Source organism: Pithys albifrons, chromosome 4 (genome assembly GCF_047495875.1).
Source record: "Pithys albifrons albifrons isolate INPA30051 chromosome 4, PitAlb_v1, whole genome shotgun sequence".
NCBI lineage: Eukaryota > Metazoa > Chordata > Aves > Passeriformes > Thamnophilidae > Pithys > Pithys albifrons.
In genome coordinates, this window is record NC_092461.1 from 87,088,700 (window position 1) to 87,116,408 (window position 27,709).

The 27,709-nt window shown below is 36.9% G+C and overlaps 1 protein-coding gene across 6 annotated transcripts in view; it reads left to right on the forward strand.

Moving 5' to 3' along the window:
• SOCS6 (suppressor of cytokine signaling 6) overlaps positions 1-15,081 on the forward strand; it is a 31,864-nt gene extending 16,783 nt beyond the window's left edge. For 3 of the 6 annotated variants that reach the window (XM_071554909.1, XM_071554910.1, XM_071554911.1), the window contains exons 2-3: positions 7,343-7,502; positions 8,519-15,081. In XM_071554909.1, coding sequence (XP_071411010.1) covers positions 8,648-10,252 — 1,605 coding nt within the window. In that variant the 5' untranslated portion in view covers positions 7,343-7,502; positions 8,519-8,647 and the 3' untranslated portion in view covers positions 10,253-15,081. Of the gene's footprint in view, positions 1-7,342; positions 7,513-8,518 lie in introns of all 6 variants that reach the window. The other 3 variants (XM_071554912.1, XM_071554913.1, XM_071554914.1) reach the window with 3 other exon arrangements.
• The last annotated feature ends 12,628 nt before the right edge of the window (positions 15,082-27,709 follow it).

Sequence of the window (27,709 nt, forward strand, 5' to 3'; positions counted from 1 at the left end):
TCCTTTGTGTCAAGTTTTTATTATTATTTTACTTCACTTTTCTACTTATTTCCAAGGGTGTACTTTGCTTATTCTCTGATAAAGATTGCTAATAGTGATGAGGGTTACTCTGTACTGTGTTAGAACATTAGTGCTCATGGACTGTTTTCTCTTTAAGCTTTGTAGAAGGAGGAAAAAAGTAGGAGGAATGATGTGACTGACATACTGTTGGTTTGTTTGTTTGAAATTGTAATCTATATAAAAACCTGTTAAATTATATTGGCCTCTAGAGAAGCTGACCATACTTTTCTCGGCTGTGCAAATCTTTGATGGTAGAAATGTAAATTTTTGGTAATAACGTCTACTCTGTGTTCAGGTCTTTGAGTTACCTTGAAAATGGGAAGCTGTAAGTACTCTTGATATAAGTATAATGTACTGTCAGATGACCTTCTCATCTATTTTTTCCTTGTTCCAGTTTTATGTGATGCTGTACCTCAGAGCTTCTCGCTCGCTAGAAAAGCAGGTATACAGGTCAGAAGAGCTTTTATAAAACTTGCAATCATATTAGGTTACCGATCATTCATTAGCAAGCAAGCCACTGCTAAAACAATCTGCTTTTTTTTTTGTTGTTTTCACAGTATAAGAGTATGCAATGGAATTTAGGTTGCTTCATTTAAAGGCTCTTCCTACTAAAAAGCAGTACAATGTAGGAATTTACTTGAAGCTCAGGGAAGGGAAAACCCACACCATCTTCAGTATATTGGCATGTATAGTGAAAAAGCCAAAAGCTGCCATATAGTGTGTATGTTCTATCAGAAACTGATGGTGTTTGAAATAGGTATTGAATCTCTCTTTAATGAGTGTTTTATATGTAGTTTCTGTACTCATATAAAGAGTGAAACTGCAAATACATGTAAAGATTGAAACTGCAAATACATGGAGGGAAATATCTTGAGTCAGTATTTTCTATACTGAAGGCAACTTCTAGTGATACAGACTTCAGTATTGATATAAGGTTGATGGGAATAGGTATGGAGAACAACTTCTTAATCATTCGCATTAATAGATTTAGGAACTTTGGAGAAAATTTAGACACTTTTCTAAAGTACAGCACTTGAAATCTCTGTTGTCTTAAGGTACTGGTTTTGACAAACTCTGCCAAAAAATGCATGAATATATTTCAGTGAGAATTTGGAGACAGCAGGAGAATGACACCTCATACTCCTGCAGATAATTAGACTGGCCTTCATTATCTGACTGCAATGAGAACCTAGCACTTGTCGTGTGCAGGAATGCAGAAACCTTTTATTTCAAGATAGTTATTTTGTTAATAATTATGTTAAAATACAGTAAATTGAAGTAGCAAATGATGTAAGTCCTACAATGATTCAGTATAAGAATAAAGATTATATATTTCTAAGGGACAGCCAGACTCTTCAGGAATGACGCAGTTGTGAGTTCAAAAAAGTAAAGTTCAGTGCTCAACTGATTTAGCAGATTAACATATATTTTAGGAGAGTTATCTGAAATAGCATTGATTAAAAGTTTAAAGTAATTTTTGTATTTTTGTAATTTTGTATTAAAATTTCAAGGACAGTTTTTTGTTTCCAGTATAATGTTTTCTGTCCCAACTCTTTAAAGTTATTTCTGATTTATTTCTATAGTAGTGCATTTTGGTGGCTTTGTTTATAGAATTTGTCTCAGGAAGTGAGTGTGCCTATCCTAGAAGAGTGAAAAAGAAGCAATTCATAAAGACCTTATAAGTATAATGAAACATTTTGTTGGGGTACTTTTGTGAACACTCTTTCAAGATAGTTATGTGGTTATAGTCTACTGAAACCATTTTGTAGCATTAAACTGAAACTACTCTGAAGTGTTGGCATAATCAAACTAAATTTGCAGAAACTGATTGATATATATATATATGTTTTACAAAGTTTCATAATTCTTCATACATCAGTTCTAGCCAGCACAATAATTAATACATGATTGCATGGCCTGCTCTTCAGATTTCTGAGAAGTAGCTTGAAAAGTCTTAGCCTTAATTATCTTCACTAATAATTTTCACATTTGTGTCTGGCTCATAAATGTTCTTTTTCAAAATGAAGCGTGCAAGTTTCATTTTCATTATTTTTATATGCACCAAGGGGAGACTGGTGTTTGTTGGGGAGTAATCTGATAGTTTTTGTCCAGAAGCCTGTATTTTGTCAACCTGCATAATACTAAAGATCTAAGATGCAGACTTTGTGATGAAAGTTCTTAAGTCAGAATCTCATTCTGCCTCATTATTCTATGCATTAAGATCACATTCTCCTTCTGAATTTGATTAATCTCCTGTTTTCAGTCTGTGTGTTCCAGGTGTTTCTGCATACATAGCAACCAGGCTTTGGGAGTACATTGGCATAGTTCAGTCTGTTTATAGTAGCAAATGCCTGCCAGAAAAATTTCTCGAGGTGTCTCTTTTTAGGCTGTCTAAATTCACTGTACAGCAGGTGGCACTGGAAGAGCACAGCAGTGGGAGACTTCAGTGATGCCGTATTTCCTGCAAAATACTAGCAAAGCTGTGCTAAGGATTGTGAAGGAGTTGCATAGTTCATTTTAGTGTATCCCAGGAAGTGGTTCATGCTGGGCTTCTTGGCTTCAGCTCCTTCATATGTAGTGTGGAAAATTCAAACTTGCAAGTGTATGAGTGTATCATCTATTGAGGCTGTTTATACAGCACTTTTAAACACATTGATATGCAGTGTAGAATTACTGATAGCCTTTAAGTACATGCAAAGAAAGAAGGGTATCTTGATCAATTAGGGTATTTGACATCAGGGTGTATTGTTTTCTCCTGTCTTGGATAACATACCAGGTATCATAGAGTGGATCTCATATGGAAGACTTATTTTGAGACTTGCTCTCATCAGTGGGTGTGTTCAGTTTACTTTGGAGAGCTTTGACCAGGGCTGGTGGTCACTCCCTAGATTTTTATCATCTTCTCATGCATGAATGAACTGGACTTCTGGTTAGATTCATGTTGTTCATGTGCTTTATATTTGAGCATCAAACCTTTCTTATATCCTCATATGAAATTTTACAAGGATACAAGAAATGAGTCGTGTTTCATAAATCATAGAATATACTGAGTTGGAAGGGACCCATGAGGATCATTGAGTCCAACTCCTAGCCCTACACTGGATACACCAAGAATCACACCATGTGCCTGAGAGTGTTGTTTAAACATTTTTTGAACTCTCTCAGGCTTGGTACTGTGACCACTTCCCTGAGGAGCCTGTTCCAGTGCACAACTATCCTCTAGGTAGAAAAACTCTTCTGATATCTAACCTAAACCTCCTTTGGCTCAGCTTCATGCTGTTTCCTTGAGGTTTGTCACAGGTCATGAGAGTGAAGAGATCAGTGCCTGCCCTTCCTCTTCTCCTTGTGAAGATGTTGAAGACTGCAGTGAGGTCTCCCCTCAATCTCCCCTTCTCTAGTCTGAACAGACCAAATTACCTCAGCTGCTTCTCATAAGGCTTCACCTCAAGACCATTCATTCATCATCCTCATGGCCTTCCTTTGAACATTGTCTAAGAGCTTAATATCTGAGTTACATTGCGGTGCCCAGAATTGCACACAGTATTCCAGGTGAGACCACAGCATTGCAGAGCAGAGCAGGACAATCCCCTTTCGACCAGCTGCTGATGCTTTGCCTGATGCCCCCCAGGACACTGTTGGCCCTCCTGGCTTCCAGGGCACTGCTGACTCATGTTCAACTTGCCATTGATCAGGACCTCCAGGTATATTTCCAGCACTGCTCTACAGCCTCTCATTCCCCAGTCTGTACACGCAACCAGAGTTGCCATGTCCTAGGTGCACAGTCTGGCATTTTCCCTTGTTAAACTTCATGTGGTTGGTGATTGCACATCTCCAATTTATCAAGGTTTCTCCCTTTGAAGGAGTAAACAGCTCCTCCCAATTTAGTGTAATTGGCAAACTTATGTAGTATCCTCTTGAATCCTACATCCAAGTCATTAATGAAGATGTTGAAGAGCACTGAGCCAAGGATGGAGCCCTGCGGAACCTCACTAGTGGCAGGTCACCAGTCTGATATAACCCTGTCCACTCTTCATACCTGACCTGTGAGCCAGTTGCTCGCCCATCATGTAGCATTTTGTCCAGAAGGATACTGTGGGAGGCGGTATCAAAAGCTTTACTGAGGTCCAAGATTACATCTACTGTCTTTTCAAGATCAACTAAAGTGGGTTACCCTGAAGTAGAAGGAAATCAGATTTTATTTTCTCCTTATGAAGCCATGCTGGCTGTGACCATGACTGCATGCTGAAAAACTCCAGATGTTTTTCAGTACCTCCCAGAGTAATCTCCATGATTTTACAAGGCACTAAAGTGAGACTGACAGGCCTGTAGTTTTCATGGTCCTCCTTCTTTCCCTTCTTGAAAACTGGGACAGTGTTCACCAGCTTCTAGTCAACTGAGAAGTCTCTGGATTCCCAAGGCTGCTCAAAAATCATTGAGAGAGCTTTTGTGATGACATCAGCCAGCATGTTGAGGATTCTGGGATGAATCCCATTAGGCCCCATAGATTTGTAGGGATCCAGCTGGAGTGGCAGATCCTACACAAGTTCAGGGTCAAATGAGAGTTGATCATTCTTGCAGTCTTGTTTCTTCAGCTCTGGGACTGAGACCCCCTTGGTCCATCATCCATATTGAAGACAGAGACAAAGAATGCATTGAACACCTCTGCCTTGTCTCTGTCCCTGTTTGTGAGGTGACCTTCCTCATCCCTTAATGGGCCAATAATATTTCTATACTGCCTATTGCCATTAATGTATTGAACAAGCCTCCTTTTATTGTCCCCCACAATTCTGTCCAACTTCAACTCCAGCTGAGCTTTGGCTGCACAGATTTTCTCCTTACTGTGGCAAGCAGCATCTCTGAATTCTTCCCCTGTCACCTGACCTTGCTTCCAGTGGACATACACCTTCCTTTTTTGCCTTATTTCCATGAGAAGATCCCTGATCAGCTAACCTGGCCTTCTGTCTCTTCTACTTGACTTCTGAATTTGGGAATTGCTTGCTCCTGTGCCCTGAGGAGGTGCTGTTTGAAAACTGCCAAAACTTGCAAGAATTTTTTTGCGGGGAACTTTACTTACTAATTCCCTGAGCAGCCTGACCTCTGCTCTCCTCATGTCCAGAGTTGAGGTTTTGATGGCGCTTTTCTTCCTGTCAGCAGAGATTTTGAACTCGATCACCTCATGGTCACTGTGGCCAAGTTGGCCACCAATCTCTCCACTTCACTCATGAGATCCGCTCTGCTGACAAGCAGGTCAAGGAGGGTACCTTTCTGAGTTGACTCCCTTAGGACCTGTACCATAAAGTTATCCAAGTTTTTTAGGAATCTTCTGGCCTGTGTTGTGCCAGCTGTGTGATGCTTCCAGTTGACTTGGAAGTGATCTGTTTGGACGGTCATGCATTTTTCTTGGTAAAGATACTGGCTACTAAGGTAGGTTGACAGATGTCAACCACTTTTTTTCTCAAACAGGCTCAGTAGTTACTTTCAAAGCAAAAAATTTTGACTACTCTGTGTGCTGCCATAGAGATTGTTCTGTTGAGATTATTTTTAGATACTGGATTTTCATTTGTAAAAAAACTCTGAATTTTGATACAGAAAGACTAGTATGTGACAAAACCCCATTTTTTCAAGTGACTGGTTTAATCTTCTGGTTATGGAGAAGCTGAAGCAATATTCCTTCTACCAAATTTTAGGTAACGAATTGTTTTAAAACACACCAATGACAAAAGATGTGTGAATCATGCATTTTGGAGCATCTTGTTTCCCCAGTCAGCAATGTGATAATGCACTTTTAGTTTCTCCTTAGCTTAGAAGGCGGATTTTACTTAGTCATGTTTGTTGGGTTGGGGTTTTTTTTAGGGTTAGGAATTGCAAACAATATGATGTGTTTTTCCACTAGGATGGGGGAACATTTCTGTAAATGTGAAAATGTGTCAGCTTGCCACTGTCAGTCAGAACTAGTTGGAGAACATTGTGGATTTCACAGGTGGAGCTAATGTGAGGGTTCCCAGGCTTCTGGTACTACATACACAAAAGTACAGTTAAATTTATCAAATGAACCAATACTGACTTCATTCAGTTTAGGAGCAGCACAGAATTCTGAAGTTGTAATTTTCACTCATTTTATAGTTTCATTTACTTAGGCATGACGAAAAGAGTACTCTAAATTGGTAAGATGATGAAATCCAAATGGTTTAGGAACCATCATCTTCATTGCTAGTCTTTATGAATGAAGATTTTTTTGGAGGAAGGGCTCCACCCACGTAGGCATCCTTTGAGCCTGCACAGTGGATTTTTAGGTGAGGCACAACGAGTGCAGAACTGGCCCCACCCTTTACTCCTAAGGTTCTTCTGCCAGGGCAGAGCGAACTTGAACAGTGACAGTGAAGTCCTCAGGGTGATTTAGGCATAGAAGGTCAAGACATTTTGAGTCTCCTTTTAATTGACATGTAACTTGCCCTTTATCTGTACTTGTAGGAAAGGAAAATTAGTGTTTTAACCTTCGCAAAGTCATACTTGTGTCTCAGTATCACTTCAAATTGTGTAAGCGAAATATGTCATCTTAGGGTTTCATGACTCCTGGTACAACAGGCATCATGTTAAAAGCCAAAAATAAGCAGTGGACATCTGATAAATTCTTGAGTTTTACAGTTTTTTATATGTTTAGCAAGAAATTGGTTCTTAGTCTTTTGTTTGTTTTGGGAACAATTTCTTTTTTGGCATGTTTGTTCTTTGCTGGTAGGAAGTAAATCAGTTTACAGACAAAAGAAACCTTTTAGTTTCACCCCATTGAAAGAAAGGAAAATGCTATTTAGTTTGGTAATTAAGAAAAGGAAATGGGAAAAGCTGAACATGCTGTTGATGGACTTGTGAAATATCAGAGGTTATGACAAAGTCAGAACAGGCCTTTGAAACAGAAGGTGCAGATAGTGTAGGGAATTTGAAGATAGGACTACAAATCCAAGTAAATCAAACTTTACTGCTTCTACTTTTTTGAAGCAGTGTCCAACCCTCCAGCAGCAGGGCTTTACTTAATTTTTTCAATTTTTGAAGAATCCATAGATGCCTTGCGTTGCCTTTTAGTTTGCCTTCAGTGTGATCATTTAGCTTTTGTGTACTTGAGGACCACAAAAGTTGGGCTGGACATGAGTAATAGCCAATGAACTGCTGTTTGGTTGTAGTAATCTTTCTCTTTACATGCTCTTATGTAATTTTTGAATGCTAATATAAGAAAACCATGTTGTTTAGTTGAAAAACTTATTTCGGTTCATTGCACTGTTTTTCTCAGTTGCTTGTATTGTGATACCATGGGAGAGAAGTGGCAAGTGCTCGCATGAGGGCTGTTTTACCTCGGTCCACCAAGGTTGGAAGACGTCTTGAAAGATTCAGCTCGCCACGCTTACATTGGAGCCAGGTTGCTGCTGCAGTTTGTGCTACTAATGTCACAGGTATTTGGGGGTATGTGGAATAATGGCTACTACTATTGGTAGTACCTACTTCTGTGGCAGTAGCAACTTCTTTCTCTTCTCTTTCCCGTGTATTTTTCTCTCTGTGGAACTGTTTACCTTGGAAGGTCTAAGTAACATTAGAAAGAACCAAACCCAACCCTCTGAGAGTTTCCCCAAAACAGAGGCAAACCTCAAACAAAAAAAAACAAAAACCTAGTGGAAAGGTCAGGTTTGTGGGTACGTGAATCTGCAAAATGCCAGGTGGGATTTGACTGCAGTTGACTGGGATTTGAGCAGTTGTGTCCACTAGGTCTTAGCAGAAGTACTGGAGGAAGGAAAGTTCTCAGAGTTCTAGGAAAAGTTCTAAGAGTCTATGACTTGGTCTTCTATGCCTAAAATAGTTTGAAAATCTACTTTTCTTTCATAGATGTTCAGGAGGGGACTTGCCGTAAACATACGTTACTTTGCTGTTAATGTCATTCTATTTTTCTTCTAGAGTTAATTTGCCAATAATTATTTAACCTTTTGAATATTACTCAACTGTCTTGTCTAAAGAAAGTTTGACATTATAAGACCATGTTTTTAGGACCAATCACTGTTTAACCTGTATGTAGGAATCCTATTGAACAGAATATCTTCTATAATTTTATCTTCTGTCGTTATATATGTGGGGACTTTTTAGGAGCCTTTGGAAAGAGAGGAATGTTTCTGTGCTTGAAAATTATGTATACATGAATTAAATATATGTGCCTGTGAGTGTGATGTAAAGTGTGTGTATGTTTCAGAAAATACCATGCTGAAAGCAGAACAAAGTTGTGGAAATCTCCAAGGCAGATGTAGCAGATTCATTTTTTGAGCCTGATTGGTTTTTAAGTCAGCTCTCTATTTTTACTTTTGTTTGATGCCCATCATTTAAGTACAACAACTTCTGTTTTGTGTGGAGATGGGGGAAACCTTTATAGATAATTTTTGAAATACTTCTTTTGTGAAGTTAATTGTTTTTCATTTGTTTCCAGGAAATGGCTCTTGAAGTTAAATGAGGCTGGATAAAACACGTAAATGAAGCAGAAGCTGCTCTGCATGTGTTAGGGCTATATCAATCACCACAAGCGCTGCTGATCAGCCAGATTTGGTAACTTGTCATAATGAAGAAAATTAGTCTCAAAACAATTCGCAAGTCCTTTAACTTAAATAAAAGTAAAGATGAAAGTGACTTTGTGGTGGTTCAGCAGCCATCGTTAAGTGAATTTGGAAAAGATGACTCCTTGTTTGGCAGCTGCTATGGTAAAGATTTGGCAAGCTGTGAAGTCAATAGTGAAGATGAAAAAGGAGGCAAAAATAGATCAAAAAGTGAAAGTTTAATGGGTACGCTAAAAAGGAGGCTTTCAGCAAAACAAAAACAGAAAGGCAAAGGCAGCACTCCATCTGTAAGCTCTGCAGATGATGACACCTTTTCTTCCTCATCTGCTCCAATAAGCTTCAAAGATGTGCGAGCGCAAAGACCTCTGAGATCTACTTCCCTCCGTAATCATCATTACAGTCCAACTCCATGGCCCCTTCGATCTACAAATTCGGAAGAGACTTGCATCAAAATGGAAGTGAAAGTCAAGGCCTTGGTCCATTCCTCTAATCCAAGCCCAGCACTGAATGGTGTTCGAAAGGACTTCCATGACTTGCAGTCAGAAAATGTGTTCCAGGAACAAAACAATGCATTAAAAAATACAGAATCTCAGAATGGGGACTTGCATCTTCATATTGATGAACATGTGCCTGTAGTTATCGGATTAATGCCTCAGGACTACATTCAGTATACTGTGCCTTTAGATGAGGGAATGTATCCTTTGGAAGGATCACGTAGTTACTGTCTGGATACTTCCTCACCCATGGAAGTTTCAACTGTTTCTTCTCAAGTGGTGGGAAATGCTTTCCATGAAGACGAGAGCCAAGTGGATCAGGATGTAGTTGTTGCACCAGATATCTTTGTGGACCAGACGGTGAATGGTTTGTTGATTGGTACCACAGGAGTCATGTTGCAAAGCCCAAGAGTTAATCACAGTGATGTCCCTCCACTCTCACCTTTGCTACCTCCAATACAGAATAATCAAATCCAAAGGAACTTCAATGGATTAAATGGCACAGATGCCCATGTGGCTGAAAGTATGCGCTGCCATTTGAATTTTGATCCTAACACTGCCCCGGGAGTTGGAAGAGTTTATGATTCTGTACAGAACAGTGGTCCTATGGTTGTGACAAGTCTTACAGAAGAACTGAAAAAACTTGCTAAACAAGGATGGTACTGGGGCCCCATTACACGTTGGGAGGCAGAGGGAAAATTAGCTAATGTGCCTGATGGCTCGTTTCTTGTTCGAGATAGTTCTGATGATCGTTATCTTTTAAGTTTGAGTTTTCGTTCCCATGGAAAAACTCTTCACACTAGAATTGAACACTCGAATGGTAGGTTTAGTTTTTATGAACAGCCAGATGTGGAGGGACATACATCTATAGTTGACTTAATTGAACATTCAATCAGGGACTCTGAGAACGGAGCTTTCTGCTATTCGAGATCCCGGCTGCCTGGATCTGCAACTTACCCAGTGAGACTGACAAATCCAGTATCTCGGTTTATGCAGGTGCGTTCTTTGCAGTACCTGTGTCGTTTTGTAATACGTCAGTACACCAGAATAGACTTAATTCAAAAACTGCCTTTGCCAAACAAAATGAAGGATTATTTACAGGAAAAGCACTACTGAAAGCTTACGGGAATCTTGCATCTTGCACTTTGGGAACGACAACAACAAAAAGAGATTGAATTACAGTTTACAGACGCTCATTATTATAAAAATCTTTTGCTGCCATAAAAATATTTCATTTTTGTGTGTAAAAGTAATGCATTTGAATTTATGTTTGTTTTGGGGGTTTTTGTGTATTTTGGGAGGCTTTTTTTTGTTGTTTTTTTTTTTGTTGAAAAGAATGATCTCAAGTTTATTTTTAGAAGTGTGAAATAGCTATCTTTCATCAATGTGCAGATTAATCACAATGTGAATGATCAAATTCTCCTTAATTTCCCCCAAGTCCTTTGCTGCTATCCACTGTGATTTTTATGCATTGAAAGCACATTTCATGTGTATTCAACGATAAGTAAAAGTCAAATGAAACTTGTCGAATGGAATTTTTTTTCTTTGAAACAACTTCTTTGAAAAAAAGCGATCACAGATAGAGAACATATTGGTGTTCTAAATCACTGAATTTGCATATGTGTTAAAACTATTTTCTAGTGTCCTAATCAGAAATTTCTATAGAGATATCCCCTAATGTATAGACAAAGCTGTGTGATAAGAACATGGTTATGCAGCATATCTTTGGGAAAAAAAAACGCCTTTCTCCTAAGCCTTTTATTGTCTATACACTTTTGTGTTTGAGAAGGTTGGTTCAGCCTTCTTCTTGTCTCAGTGTTTTGTCCTCTAAAAATGGCCTTTAAAAAAAGTTAATGAAAGTCAATGTATAGTACCTATAAGGAAATTGCGATATTGGGATCTTGTCAAATATTACATTTTATAATCAGTTAAATAAATGAACACCTACCAGGTCCCCTCTTTCTGTCTTTTTCCTTCCTGCCTCGTCTCGGGGAGCAGGGGAGCAGAATTTCCTGGACTTTTAGGAAGACTAGGAATTGTTATTGTGGGAACATAAATTTATAAGCCATTTTAGGGATGGGATAAAACTTCTAATAGGATGATTTCCTCCTTATTTATATTCAAGCTACTTGAAACTGTACCATTTTCCATTTTTCTGCATTGTTTTCACGTAAGAAATTACAGTAATACACTAATGTCCTTTGGATCATTTCCACCTTTTTTGTATATCCTTTGGGGAGGAAAAAACAGGACTGATAACATTTTGTATGGAAGATGCTAAAATGCATCTCAAAAACTCTATTCTCATAGTCCTTCAAACGATTAAGAGGTGTTTGGATATACAGTGACTACAGAAAATGTTTCAGTTTACTGTCATGAAATATGTTTTGACATATGAAATATTAAATCAGTGAAGCAAATGTTTATGATCTCTGTCAAAGATTCTGGCATTTGAAAAGCTTACAGTTATTCTAACCTTCTGTAGGGAAAAAAAGACTTTCAGTGGGGAGTACAGGTTCTACACTGTAATATTTTCATCAAGCAAGCTTAACCCATGACATTTTCCTGTTTTGTTTTAGTTTTTTTTTTCCCTCTCCCATGTTTCTATTGCTTTTATGAATTGTTTCTTAAAGGGGTCATAGCTAGCTTGGGAGGGAGGCTTGCTTTGCCTGCCTCTGCCCCCCTGTTTTGTATTTTAGAATGTCATATTCCCTGTCTCTGGTAGAAGTGGCTGATCAGTTAACATCACCTTAGAAAAAAGGCTGTTCATCTTTGATACAGCTTTTGTGTTTAGGTCATTTTCTTCTCCTTATTTAATCTAGCTCTTTGGTCCCCTGAAATGAGTCTTTAGAAATGAATGCAGTATTGCTGCAAGGTGGTGCAGTAGCACTACATCTTGGGTTGCCTGAATTGATAGACAAAATTTATATTTTTTTAATTTATTTTTTTGACCATAATGTTTAACTAAAAAATAAAAAAGAGAAAATCAAAGGTAGATAAATACTGCCTTTGCTTTTAAGGGAGGGAGAATAAGCATTTCCTCTTTAGTCTGATAAAGTTTTAAACTTAAAAAGTGAAATAGAGCAGTCTATACATGTAATTTGTTGGCTCTGCCATGGAGATATATGTATGAAAGTGTGAATTCTGTTTTCTTTTTTTTCCTCTACGGACTTCTTCTCCATCCTGTCATTCCCCATCCCCCCCTCCCCTGAATCAGGATCACTAACTTTATTCAGAAAGGCACAATAACCTATTGTATGGTACAGTGTTCTGATTCTGTCTGTGGGGAGGAAAAAGAAAATAATTTTTATGGATTTCAGATGCATACACTTTTGGAAGAAAACCTCTGGCATTTTCTTCACTTTAAAAATTCTTTCCCCATACTACAGGGCCTATGCATTCTATGGAATCTTTGAAAGATTCTAGTATATTGAATATTTTCTTTGCCATTTAATACCACTATTTGAATGCATTAAACATGTTTATACTATGCCACATGCGTTAACTTAGCAGTCATTGCATTGAAACTTAAATATTTGAACCTATAATGTCCCGGTTTTATTGCTGAATTGAAAAACGTGCAAGAACACACATGTTAAAATTCTTGCCCATGCCTTTATAAATTTCAGTTTGTTCACTCATAAATGTTGATGCCTTTTTTTTTTAAACTCTGTTTCAGCTATCCAGTTTCTGAATCGCCTTCCTTGCTTGTTCTTCATCTGTGAACTTAATCAGGTCAAGTTAACTTTGTCATTTCCCCACCCCCATAAAGCTACCATAAAAGGAACACTTTAAAGTGGTTGAGGTCAAGGATGTGAGAACCATAAAGCACTTTGCTTCTCAATAAAAAATGGTGATGATATTTCTACTAAGCTCAAAATACTTTAAATCAGTAGTACATAGACACGATTACTTATTTTTACAGTTTTCTTTAATCAGAACCTCACAGTATTTTTTCATTCTGAGGTAACTGGCCAGCCAGGAGAAGGAACCCAGAAAAAGTACTTTGCCAACATTAAAGATACTTACAATTTGTTTAATAAAGATTGATATAAAAGAAACACAGTAACATTTAGTTATGAGTCAATTTAGAAGTACTCAGAATAACCACAAAAATTGTGTTGTCTTCTGCTTCATGAAAATTAGAGGAACAAACTGTCCTTGGCAAATAAAAGGAAAACAATTGATATTTTGGGGACCTTAGAAAGTAGATACACTAGGAATAAAATCTAACTGACTGATCCTCATAGAGTAGAAATATGGCTATTTATTCAGCACAACAGTTCAAGAATTCAGAAGGTATGCTTTTTATGCAATTGAATTATGGAAAAATGTTTTTAAAAATGAAACTTTGAAATAAAATGCCTTTTTTGAGCATCTGAAATTATTGACATTATTGATAACATTGGAAGAGTTAAAGAACACCTTGTATTTGGAAATAATAAATTTGCACAATTTCCTCTGTGGGTTTTTTGTTTGTTTGTTTTGTAAGCCAGTGTTATAAACAAGTGAAAGTGATGTGTATTCTTTGATTTGATTGAAGGATATAGCACTTATCCTGCTGTTGACATAGTGAATGCCATCTTTTTATCAAAATACAATTCTTCCAGAGGGATCAGAAATGCAATTACTAATTAAACTCTTTGTTCTCAGATGAGCTGACTTTGCATTTTGTTAAAGCCAATTTCTTTCTGTGAATATTGACTGCTGGGCTAGGTAAAATCTGTGCAGTTTTTGTTTTGATGCATTTCATCTATGTGAATACTGGCATTATGAATTTAAAACAGCGTACCAGCAATATATGGGCTATGATTCTGATGAGAAGTATTTCTCTGTTACTGGACTTGCAAATTCCGAGCTAAGCTATGGATGAATTAATGATTGCCAATTTAATTTCTTAAAATCTTTCTATGACTGCAAAGAATAAAAATTATAAGCATCCTTTATAAATAAAAAAAGGGGCTAGATGATCATTCATAGTATGAAAAATATGACATTATTGTATCTGGAAACTGTTCTAAATTCTACACAGATAACGAAAACTTCTAAAGGAATTTTTTATGAGTACCTGTTGGGTTAAAGAATTTTTATAGTGATGATGGAGTGCTATGAAGTTAATACTTGCAATCCAGATTGCTGTAGTTTACACTTTTCTCTGTTTCAGAACTGGTGTGCACTGTTTGTACTAAGCACGCCACAGAGTGAATTATCCAAAGTCCATTGATTTTAATGTGTTTTGGTTTGTAAACAAAATTATAGTAATTTCTTGCACATTTTTGAAAAATAATTGTATAAGGATTTATGTATCTGCTTCTGGATACAGTGTGTAAATAAAAATCTCATTCACAGGAAGATTTGTGGAGTGTTCTATACTTTATAATGATGTTCTAAAACAAACAAACCCCAAACCTTGAGAGACATTGTAAAATTTGGGCATCTGACTTAAACATAATGGTTACAATTTATAGTATTGTTGACTTTCAAAATGTTTCTGAATACCAATTATTTTAATTTCTACTTTTCAAAGAAAGCAAACAAAAAAATTGCCAGGGCATAGCTAGATTATGATTTTTAAAAGGTCTGCATAAATATTGTAAACTAACTTACGGATAATGTTAGGTGGGTCATTTTTCCATTAAAAGTTTACAGAGTTCATAGCAAAAGTCTCCATTTCATCCAGATGTACGTCAAAGGTAATATGTTGTTTTGTGTCTCCCAAGCACGCAAATTGTTCTTGCTCAGCTCCAAAAGAAAAAGTTATGTATGGTATTGATCTTCAGATGTTCACGTGATGCTGTCCTAGATTCACTGTGAAAAAGGGAGTGAAATTTTAAACCCTGGGAAGTCACACAGATAAACCAGAAGATCAAAGATAAACAGTTTCTATGTTACAAAAGATACACACTGTTGTTCACATGTTTTCATGTATTTGAGACTTAAACTTACTACTCAAGTTCAAGTAAATGCCACTAGCTCCTTAGGTCTTGGTTATAACAGGGGAGTGGAATGGTGGTGGGTGTTTTAAGTGGGGATTTTATGAAGGGTATTGTTTGGTTTTGTTTTTTTAAACAAACTAAAAACAGCCCTGGTAGGGGGTTGCTAGTGTTCATATTGTCCACAATGATGTACTTCTCTATGTATCCTGTGATTTTAATTTTCAAACAGTAACCAGAAATAATTCATAGCTTTTGCTGTTTGGGAGAAAATTGCATTCTCCTATTTCCTACTGCTGGGGCTAATATTGCTTTATGCTCAGTACATTATGTGGTTGTTCCCCTGCTGTGCGCGGGATCTTGCAGGGGTTTCGTTACTAGGTCAGCATGATGCTCTTCACTATGTTCTATTTATTTCAGAAACTTGGTGAAGAATAAGCTTACCCTCAGATGTTTCTATGGTAAGTGGTGAAAGGTGAGTAAGAATTAATGTTTCAGCCACCTGTAAAACTAAAATGATCCAGGCAGGGCTGAAATGTTTAAAGTCAAGAGGCAGTTCTTTGATTATTCTGGTAATGTAATAAATGCACTTTCATGTCAGTGCCATGTGAAGCAGGAATAGGATATTGTAGGGAGTGGAGATAATAGTTATTTGTTAGGTTTTGAGAAATGATTGAGAAATAGGTGGTGTCCTGCTTCAAGTCAGATTCTCAGTCCCATTTCATAGAATCAGAATGGCTTGGTTGGAAGGGACCTTAAACATGTAGTTCCAACCCCTCTGCCAGGGGCAGGGACACCTTTCACTAGATCAGGTTGCTCAGAGCCCCTTCCAACCTGGCCTTGAACAGTCCCAGGGAAGAAGCATCCACAGCTTCTCTGGGCAACCTGTTCCAGTGCCTCACCACCCTCACAGTAAAAATTTCTTCTTAATATGTAACCTAAACCTACTCTCGGTTTAAAGCCATTCCGTCTTGTCCTGTCACTACATATCCTTGTAAAAAATGCTTTTCTGTCTTGTAGGCTCCCTTCATATACTGAAAGGCAAGTCAGGTCACCCTGAAACCTTCTCTTCTCCAGACTGAACAATCCCAATTTTCTTAGCCTTTCCGCATAGGAAAGATGCTACAGCCCTGTAATCATCATGGTGGCCCTCTTCTGGACTTGCTCCAATGGGTTGATGCTCTATATCTCTTTTAGTGTAAACTTCAAAGATGGTACTGCTGAGAGTTGAGGTAGGCATGAAGGAGGCTTAAAAAATAAAGGAACTTTTGCATACATAGAATGAGGAAGGAAAGATAAGTGTTATGTGTTTTGGTTTTGGTAGCTGGGAATCAGTAAGTTTGGATTCACACAGAAGAAATATGCATGACAGAGCCTGTCTGATTTTCTTTAATTTACGAGATTTTTAAGCTGCAGTTCCAATATTCACGTGTCTGTGATGGGATGTTTCTGACTGAGCTTCATGCAGTATGAAAGGCTGTTTTTAAATAGTATCCCCTATTGGATTCAGCTATTTAAGTAGGAAATATTGCTTATATAGATGGAGGAAGTAACTTAAATGTATTTTCCATTTTTTTTCACGAAATAGCTAGGGCATCTATCATCATGTCATCATTATCATACCTATTTCTGAATTCACATCTTTGCAATTATAAGCCTTTAAGCTAGCAAAAAAAAGGAAAACACTGTCACTGTTTCACCGCACCATATAACCAAGGACCTGTCTGTGCTGAAGAGATTTTTGGTAATGCTGATTTCCCAAAAAATATCCCCCCTTTTCCTCTACTCCAGCTCTTCGCTTCCATCAGGAAACAGCACTTGTCTAGTTCACTTTCTGGTTGGAATTTGTTTGGTTTGTCCACTACTTCAAACTCAGAAGAAAATAAGCAAACTTGGGAACATTCTAACTTACCTTAAAACTGATCTTGTCTAAAGCCAAACTGTCTGATTTAAACAGTCCCATTTTGAGCTAATGGAAACGTTACTTGCACTTTTCAGTCAGTCTTGTCTGCTGAAGTCTCAGTTTAAAGACTTTATTGTACAACAAGGTCAAAGATACTCTAGTTCTCATGAGCATGAAGTTTGGAAATGCAGTGTTTAGAGAAATTCCTGTCTTTCTATGCTATGGTGAAGGTAAAAGATGCCAAAGCGCAGGTCCATGGCAGACTTGTTCCTTTTTGTCACTCATTTGTGACAATTAGCATGTGACCAGGTTCAGGTTTTCAAGCTCCCCTTATGTTTTGTTTCTTTTCATGTATCTTTTCAGTTTCAGTGGATGAAAATCCAAATAAAAAAAAAATTAGAGAAGTATGGAAATTGTTACTATTGCTGTATTTTCAGTGAGAAATTGTTTGGTCCGATTACAGGCTGTTACATGAAATTTGATATTGACATGATTAACATCTTTGTACCAATTAACTGTTGGGGTGGCTCATCAGAGAATCATGTACTCATGTGGGTTAATATAATAATGAAAGTGATGATAACCTTACTATCATCTTTTGGTACTTGATTTACTGTATATCCAAGTTTCTTATGAATGTAATTTATTACTTAGAATGAAAGCCATAGCCTGTCATAATTAGATCATTACCTTTTCTCCAAAAGTGGTATTTAAAAAAAAAAAAAATTGGAAAGCATTTCCTTACATGTTAAAAAAAAAATAAAGACACTGTAAAATCTTCAAATTAACATTGTCCTCAGTAATTTTTTGAGTTTAATTAATTTTAAATGGAATGCTAGTAGAGTTTTCTATGGATAGTGAAGAAGCAGAATGTTAGACTGAAAGTTTTGTTTCAGAAACAGTAATTGCTGTTGTAATCATTAAAGACTACTTTCTGTCTCTAAAAATCCAGTAATGTATGAATTTAGTAATTTGTTTTATTCGAATGTGATAAAAGGTTTTCCAACTGTAATGCATACAAGAACTAAGTATTACTTTCACCGATGTCCTATTGTATTGCTGAGATGAGGTGGAAACATCCCGAGATCAGCTAACAACATAGTTCAATGACAAAAAATGTCTGTCTTAAGTAAATGAAGTAATCCCTGCCTCCAGCCACCTCAAAATCCCAAATCCTTCATTTTATACATGATTGCCAGGCACAACTCTGAGTGTAAAAGGATTGTGAAAAAACTACAGCAAAATAATCAACACTTAGGATTTGTTCAAGTGCAGCTAATCTAGTTCAGTGGCACATATCATGTACAAATAGATCAGTGGTCAAGAGAAGAAGTTGTCCTAGGACGTAATTGTTCAGTACACAAATTATGGTGTCATTTAAAAGTGATACAGAGAAACAATTTTAATGAGTCTGAGAAAGGCGTACAACATACATAAAAATTTGCTTCAAGTAAATTTTCAGTGAAATAGTTATCCTTCTAGGAACCAGTTGCAATTTTATTCAACAGAGACTGATTTTTAGATATGCCTCCTACTTAATGCCCAAATTACTTGGTTAGTTTATATAAATTTACTTATATCAGAATTAAACTTGTGGTGAGATCTAAGAGGGCTTTTTGTGGATGTACAGGTAGAATTTTTCCCAGTGTTGTCATCTCTGCTGCTCCAGAAATGTTAATGTTACATTTTGCACAATCTGAGTTAGTAAATCACTTATTTTCATAGAGATTTGCTTTTTTTTAAAACTTTAGGTAATGTGTTCAGGTGTTCAGTCACTGAAAAGTTATTGCCCTCATAAAACTCAATATTTTGTGGTATGGAATATGTAACATACAACGCAGTGCAAGGAAACAAAATAATTACAAAAATAATAGCTTTGAGCACCTAGAATAAAAATTTTAAGAAAGGGGTTTATAATTTTCTTTTAAAAGAGAGATGGTACTATGATGTATTTTTGATTTCTGTCATAAGATACAGGTTTTAAGTGCGGGGAAATCTACTTGAAGATTAACAGTGCTTTAAAAAGAATGACTTTCTTTTTAAAAAAGAAAATTATGCCTTAAGGTGCTGACACTTTTTCATATGCATACCTATCTACCTACCTCAGGGTGCAGTGTGTAGAGATGGCAATTCTCTTCACTGCTGTGACTTTTAGTTCTGACACTTCTCCTCCCCACACTTTACCCAGCCTGATCATTTGCACCTCAGTCTCCTGTAGCTTTAATCACTTGGTTTTGCGTAATTTCCCTCAGCTGCCCTTGCAGCATCTCTGACACACTTGCTGTGTGGGATATTCATTCTGAAACCTGACACGTGACTTAAATATAACCTCTATCCCTTCATGTGGGAGAGGAGGAAGCAGCAACACAAACATCATTCGTTTGACTGGTGTTGTATGTGCTGTCAGCTGCTCCAAGGTTCATACAGCCCCATGAAGGGGCTCCAGACAAGCCTCTGAGTTAAATCCTTGTCCGGTTTCACCAACATAATAATGGTTGTTGCTTGACAACCTGAAGGCAGTTATCCTAAAGGCATAGAGAACAGGTGAAGTATTTGTTTCCAGAAGTCTCTGTAGAATTCTTCCATGCATGTATTAATGCTTAAGGCTTTTAATGGTTTAACACAACCATTCTTAAGACTTGTCGTAATAAGAATAAGAATAATCTGTTAGAGAAATGAGCTTCCATTTAGAACTGATGCTGCTCATCACGTTTTACCTGCCCCGAGTTATGACCTGTGGGGTCACCACAAGCAGCCCACTATTGACGTTCTGTGCAGATTTCTGGCCAAGGGCAATGAAATTTTTTCAGGTGGCTGATGAACTGAGTGTGAAAGAGGGGTCAATGATTCATTGTCTTTACCAGAAAAAGGTCTAAGGGCGAAAAAAGGAAAGTAGGAGGAAAGAGGTTGAAAAGAAAGGAGGGTGTGCTTCATACAGCCAGTCTTGAGGTGTGAAAGCTCCTTTTCATAGGACTTTTTCGGTGCTGAGAATGTATGTGGGCAAGTATACGGTGAGTTCTTATGTTAGAAATATTTGTATAGTACTGCTAAATGCAAAGATAGCACAGGATGGTTAGGACATCTGAAGGGCAGATAATTTATGCTTTACCTGTGCTCATCATCTTTTCCAGAGCTGGGTTCTAACAGGACAAACATAATATTGAGCTGTGAGGATCTTTGGTCTGACTCTTTCTATAGCTGTGCTGATATTTTTACATTGGGTGAGAAACTGTAAATCTTGAAATATTGTCTAAGAATTCTCATTTCTATGTTCTGGGGTCAGTAGAAATTTTAAGGATGAGTACTTTCTTTAGCATTATGGAAAGTGTTACTTTTTATTTTAAGGAAACATTAAAAAGAACAGTGAATAATTCAGTATTTTCAAGGCAAAGGATTGTTCCCAGCTGAAGCATCTAACATATTTTTCATGAAGCTCTTATGTACTTTTTTTAGTGCAAAGCCAGTGTTAAAATTAATTCGAGATCTGCTTTAGATTCATTCTAGCACTGAAAGATTTGAAAAATATCATATCCGAGAGAGACCTTTTATTTGAACCAACATAGAATCTGTGTAGCATAAATATTTCAGCACATAAGAAGAACAAGAGCAAATCTGAAATTATGTTCTTCTGTTTGCCAAAGCACTCCCTCATAAAAATATTTAACTGCACAGAAAATGATAGAAATCTCTGTGTATCAATTTGTATCAGAAGAAAATCTGACCTGCTTATCCTTATTACTGATTTGAAACATACTGACATATATTTCTTGTTATATTTTAGTTCTTGTTTTAGAGGTTGGTTTGTTTAAGTCACTGAAGTGATGAAATAGCTAGGGGGTAATGAAAAAAAAAAAGGGAGGAGGGGAATGAGGAAAACATCTTGCATCCTTCTACTTTTATATGAAAAAAAAGAAAAGAGAAACAAAATACTAGTAGAGGAGTTGGAGGCATCTTGAGTAAAGATTAACACTATATTCCAGGGAATTTTTTCCCCCTTTGTGTGTTTGGCTGAATTTGATCATACTAGCCATGTACATAATGCCTAAGCTCCATAATTTGATGCCTGTATACCTATTTCTTTCAGGCATTTTGCAGCTTGCTTCTAGAGATTTTTTCAGAGACTATGTTTTCAAAGACCTATCAGAAAACAGCTTTGTGGTTTTTGGTTCCTACTTTTCTGTTAAAGATTATATTGCTGTAGGAGAAAAATAGCAAAGTCTAATTTTTCTGTCCTGAATAGTCTTGGAAAAAGATCAAATACTCAGCTAATGAATGGATTAGTGCTTTTCCTCATTGCTTTATGAGTCTCAGATATTTCCCAATGGAAATATATAAATAGATTTTGATAACGAACAAAGGGAAGATGTATTTTATTCCAAAAGTACTAATGCTGAAGGGCATTAAGTTTTTTTTTTTCTTAAGGGGAGAAACTGAAAACCACCAAGGATTTTGACCAAAGAGTTTTTTTAAATGGTGGGAAGTAATTAAAAGTAATAAGTGCATAATGAGTTATTTCCAAACTCTAAAAGGGTATTAGAAAAATCTGAAGCCCTGGGAGGTATAAGAAAATCTGGAGCCTCATGCATATAGAACCATAAATCCCTATGCATCACCTGTTCCCTTTCAAGGCTGAAATTGAAAATGTTCCATATTTGAAACTGAGCTTGTCAATAGTATTATAAGAATAAATATCAGGTATCTTTTCTATAGTAAAAGCGGTAATTTTTTTAATCTTAAATTCTACTTTGAGAGTGCCGATATTTGAAAGTGTAGCAATCAACTGAAATCCTTGCCTTTCTCTAGGAATGTGTTGGGAACAGATGCTTATGCTTTTGATAGAAGGTGATAGTGTTTCATTTTAAGCACAAATTATTTTGCAGAGCAAAGGACACGCAAAAGAAATTAAGGGTGAACAGAATTTTTCTTCTCCTCTGCAGACCTTTTACAAGTTTCAAATCATAGACTTAAAAATGCACATATGTTATATAATCATGATGCAGTTGGCTTGTAGGTTGGGAAGATGACAAGAACTAAACCTTCATATAACACATAAAGGTGATATATTATTAAAATCTTATCTATCCTTGGTAGTATATTATTTTATCCTCATGTATTCTTAATAATAATGCATTTTTTATTGTGAAACTAAATCTTAACACCTTTTGAACCAAACTGAAGCTTGTCCAGGCCTCACACAGTGATCCTATTTGTTTTTTTTTTTTTTTTTTTCAAATCTACTACTTCTTTTCTTAGGCACACAGTAATATTAGTGCAGAAAACATTACCTCATAAAATACTTTGTCTTCTTATTATACATTGCACAATTCTCTTAAATGCCATCCTTTATAGGCATAAAGCAGAAAAGTTTAAAAACCAGGACTGAAAAATAGGCTTTCTTCACTTTAAAGAAGAACTGTCCCATTTTTCTCTCAGTTTCCAGGAAAGATTACAACAAATAGTGAGCCTCTGTTGTCTATCAGACAGTTTAATGTAGGCACCAGCATCTACTTATATCTTTCCCTTTTTAAAAATTGAATACAGCATTATCCATTTCTACGTCTTGTCTCTCAAAGGTGGTACAAGAGTGGTGGTTATGAACATTGCTCTTTCTGTGCAAAAGGATGATTTTATGGCGCAACCAAGGATCTACCAGGAGAAAGGAGAGAACCTCTTCTTGATAGGACCATGATTTGCCTAAGCTTATTTGTAGCCAAAAAATCCCAGAACAATAGCCCTCAAAGTAACAAGGTTTTACCTCCATGTCTCTACTTTGTATGCCATTATATATCTGTTTTTAATCTTGCTGCTAATTTTGGCTGAACTGACATGTATGTTACCTTGCACCAGTTGTTTAATTTCTCTGAGCCTCAGTAAGTTTTGCAAAACAACTAGGGAAGAACAGAAGACCACTGGATAAAACAGATGGGAAAGGAAAATAAATTTTACACAAAGCACTATGTTTTGAGGGGAGTAATTTGAGGGGAGGGAGTGAAATAAGCAGTGGACTGGATGGAGGCTGCAAAGAGATCACCTCACCTATCCAGGTAGCCAGCCTACTCAAAAGAATGATCCCACGGAGTTTTTTGTCTGAAATACAATCTGTCTATCCATTTCTGTGCATGTATGGTTGTGCATTCATACTTCTGTGTGGGAGAGGATGCTGAAGAAATTCAGGCACTTCAAAGGAGCATTTAAGGCCCTATGTAGCACTTATGAATTACTCTGATGCAACACAGTAACATGCAGACAAATGATTACTTTACATAGAAATTTCTACTGTCAACTATGTGAATGAATAGCTTGACAGCAAAATATGGAGTATTAAAATACAGTGTATTTCTGCATTGCATGTATTAATGGATAGTTACTTGGATTTAAATAAAGGTACTTTTTTAATTTTTGTTTTGTTTTTGTTTGGTTGTTTTTTTTTTTAATAAGCTCGAAAGTGTCTCTGTTGTGTTAAGTAAACTCAGGGCAAGAAACTTCATCTGGAGGTGGAAGCAGGGTGGCTTGCTATCAAAGTTAAACCTTTGGCTAGATGATGTGAAATGCACATTACTTAAAAGATGACTCCTAGAACTCTGGAATTTAGTAAACTTTTCCCACTTTTTCTTTGAAACTAAATTGCCAAAGAAATATCTTGTGGACCTGTGTTTCTTATTCTGACTTTGGTGAAAAAATAATAAAAAAACTGATGAATTAATGATGGGTGACCAAAGCATACTCTTATTATTTTGCATTGTGTAAATACAATTAAAATTAATTTGAACTATAAATACAGACAAGCAGTTCCACTTGACCTTTCTGGCTAGAAAATCAGGAGCAATTTATATAATGACAAACATTCTTACAAAAAACTACAAATGCTTTATCAAGCTCACAATCATTGATGGGGCACTGCAGAATTCAGAGGCTGTGGTTAGTCCAGATTTTTGGAGGCAATTACCTCTCTGTGGGTATTGATAGTAGCTCATCTGTATGTTCTATTCAAGGGGAAAAAAACCTGTTCAGTCACAGACATCAAACTGTAATGGAGATATTTCTAGGAAATTCATCAAGCCAAATGCATGTGCCAATTAAACAGAAGTGTTAATTTGTCAGAGAGTGTAAGAAATTACTTCTGTCTGTGTTGTAAGGGTTGTTTGTGGTTTTTTAAAATAATATTCCCAGGCTGATAGATATTGACTTGTTTTAGGGGACTTGAATTTGCTAAGAACTTTAAATATCGAATTACTCTTCTTCATATTGCTTTCTTTGCATTATTTGTCTCTTCGATTCTGTCAACTCTGATTTCTCTGAGTACACTGATAATTATTTTAGAGGTGTTATGGAGGTGAAAATCAATAAACAACACACTTACATGTGTATTTTAAAGTACGAAAATTAGCATTTTAGCTTTTCCAGATTGTTGAACAGAAAAAATAAGAAGTGGCCAAACCCCAAAAAATATGAGACAGTCTTGTCCCTTACTAGAGGTTTCAAAGTTTGTAATGGTACAGACAGTAAATGAGACTATGGTTTAGAAATGACCTGATAAACAGATTTGTAGCTGAATTGATTACTTTACTGCATGTGTTCTTGGGAAGCAATATAGAGAGAATTCACATTGTTTGCATTGAAATCGAAATCATATTGCCTTCAGAGGCATTAAAATATCATTGAGTATTTTTAAAAAATTCACAGTACAGTCTTTTATTTTTGGTATGTAATTCAGTAGCTGAAATAACTCTGGCAGCAAAGAGGCAGTATCTGTGGGCAGGTACTTGGCAAAATTATCAGATGACTATTGATCAATAGATGCAGCAATCATTCTTCCAATTTGAAATTAAACTATTCTTACATACTGCCCTCTGACTGATGTCTGTATTTTACATGGCTGTGGAGTGCTCTATTCAGCTTTTGTAGTGTACCAAGTGAAGTCTTTGTTCAACAGCATGTCATTACTTCATTTATTTATCTAGATATTTATTTTATTAATGAAGCACAATCAAAAAAGTTGCAGCTCTGTCTTCTGGTTCTTTGAGGAAAGTGGTACAGGGTAATGATTCTTTTAATCCTAGAAGAAGTTATATACCAGTGGGCCTGCTTTGTGAAACTGGTTGGCAGTTCACCAAATGCTGATTCCACACACTAGGATGTTAAAAAATAGTATTTTAAAAGCAAAACCTTTCACTCAGCCTTGGGTGCTATTTGGAGGAAGGTAGGAACATATTTAAAATAAATTTTAAAAGTGTTCTAACCATTAACTGCTCCTGGCTGACAAGTCTGGTTTCTACTACTGACACTTGGTTTTGGCGTAGCTAATATTTGAGGAGTGCCTCTGAAACCCCAGTAAGAGGTTTAAACAGGTGTGGTAGTTTTAGCTAGGCCTCAAATTAGCAGGCTCAGAGAATCTACGTAGATTAGGAGAGACAGGTATCACCTGACTAAGTAACCAAAGAAATATTTCATACCAGATGACGCAAACCTGAGATATGAATACAGTAGTAGGAGGTGTTCACTCAGTTCCATCATGGCCAAAGTAGAGGCAAGACACACAGCTGCTGTCTTGCTGTCTGGGCCATGCTGCTGCTGCTGCTACTTGCACTTTGTTTGAATTCAGGGAAGTAGAAACATTTTGTTGTTATACTTTCTGTTTCTTGCTGGGTGTCTTTTGGGGTGCTTATGGATCTAAAGTGATGGAATATGTTTTCGATGGAGAGTAGAGAGTTATTTCTTGTTATTTCTAACTTGTGTGTGTGTTATATTGTAGTTTCTCTTTTTTTTAATTTTCTGTATAAATATATATAGTTATTTTAAGCATAAACCTGGTTTGAAGGTTTTTTTTCCTTTCCTCCCTTTTCTCGGCAGGGGGAGGGAAGCTCTGACACTGTGTTGGACAGTTGGCATTTTGCCAACTCAACCCAAGACAACAGGCTTCTCCAGTGAGGTAAAGGTGCTGTGGAGGATCCATCTCCTCCTTTCACTTCTGGGTGAAAGATGTGACCCAAAGCCTTGAGGCTAGTCACTAAGAAAGCTAATTGTCAGGGGAAGAAGTGTTTCTATTGATTCCTATAGATTGTGTATCACTGTGAAAAGAGACACACCGCAGACGAGTTAATGGAGAAAGATATAGGGCTTTATTAGAAGGACCTTCCACGATCAAACCCAGGGGGTTTGACCCCAGGTCTGACCCTACGGTCAGGAAGTCACAGGGTTTTATACCCCTCACAAACATACAATCAGAAGTTCCCATTTCTCTCTAATGCCCACCCAAAAGTCCTGCCAATCTGCCCCCTTCATCATGGGGGGCAGTTAGGCCTTCTCCTGTTGTTTGTCTTCTGTTATCTTGCAGGTGTCTGCTGAAAAATAGCTTGGCCTTGAGAAGGCTTGAAACTTGTGAGAAAGGCACTTTAATATTCAGACTTAAGATCAGGGCAACTTAGCAGAGACTGTATGATTCTAAAACCTTCTAAAATTACATTAAATCACATTCTTAGGCATCACTATAATCACCATTTTTCTATAGTAAGGAATTTATGGTATAGTCACTTCAATTTCAATAACACCATTAAAATGTTAACAATTTGAAAATATTGATGTAATAATCTTTTTTAAATGGTGTGGAGCCTGACAGCATTGTACAATTACCAGGCAGTGGAAAGATCAAAACAAGAGTATCTATTTCAATGTATTAAGGAAGATCACAGGATCTTATTGGTTTGGAAGGGACCTTTGGAGATCATCTAGTCCAACTGTCCCTGTAATGAGCAGGGACATCTTCAACTAGATCAGGTTGCTCAGAGCCTGTCCGCCCTGATCTTGAATGTTTTCAGGAGTGGGGCAACGCCACCTCTCTTGGAAACCTGCACCAGGTGTTTCACCACCGTCATTGCGAAAAAATACCTTCCTTATATCTAATTTAAATCTAACTTCCCTCAGTTTAAAATCATTACCCCTTGTTTTATTGCAACAGGGCCTGATAAAAAGTTTGTTCCAATTTTTCTTATAGACCCCCTTTAGCTATTGGAGAACTGCTGTAAGAACTTCCTGGAGCTTTCTCTTCTCCAGGCTGAATAACACCAGCACTCTCAGCCTGTCTTCACAGGAGAAGTGCTTCAGCCCTCTGTTAATTTTTGTGGACTATTCTGAACCCACTCCAACAGTCTTTCCTGTGCCAATGGCTCCACAATAGATGTTTTTACTAGCATTATCAGATTTTGTTGATATATACTCAGTAGATTGCAATTTGTTACATTTCCCTGTCAGAATGTGACAGTGGTAACTTCCCCATTTGAGTTATTAATTCAGTAGCTTTCAAATGAGCACTGTCAAACATGCTCACTTCTTTACATTAGCTGAGTCTTGAGTTTTCAGGAGGATTAATATATATGCCTTCAAGCTTTCACGCCTTTGTGCTGTCCCGAGACTCATAAAGCAAGAGGGACTGATAGGTTCAGCATTTTACTCATATAAGACAGAGAAATCATTTAGAAGAGTGATTTATGGTGTTGCAGTGATGTGGTTCATAAAAGATAATGCCTTTCTACTTAGAATTCACATTTTATTACATAGGAAATGCTTTGGCATTTGAAGGAAAAGTCAGCTGTGGTATCATCAATTTGTAACAGGCTATTTGAATGTGAAATAGAGGGAGAAACCCCATCAAACATTTTATTTCTGGGAATGTTAGCTTCCCTGATAGTTAATTAGTCATGGAGGATGCCATTTGACAATTAGCCATAGATTTGTGATTGT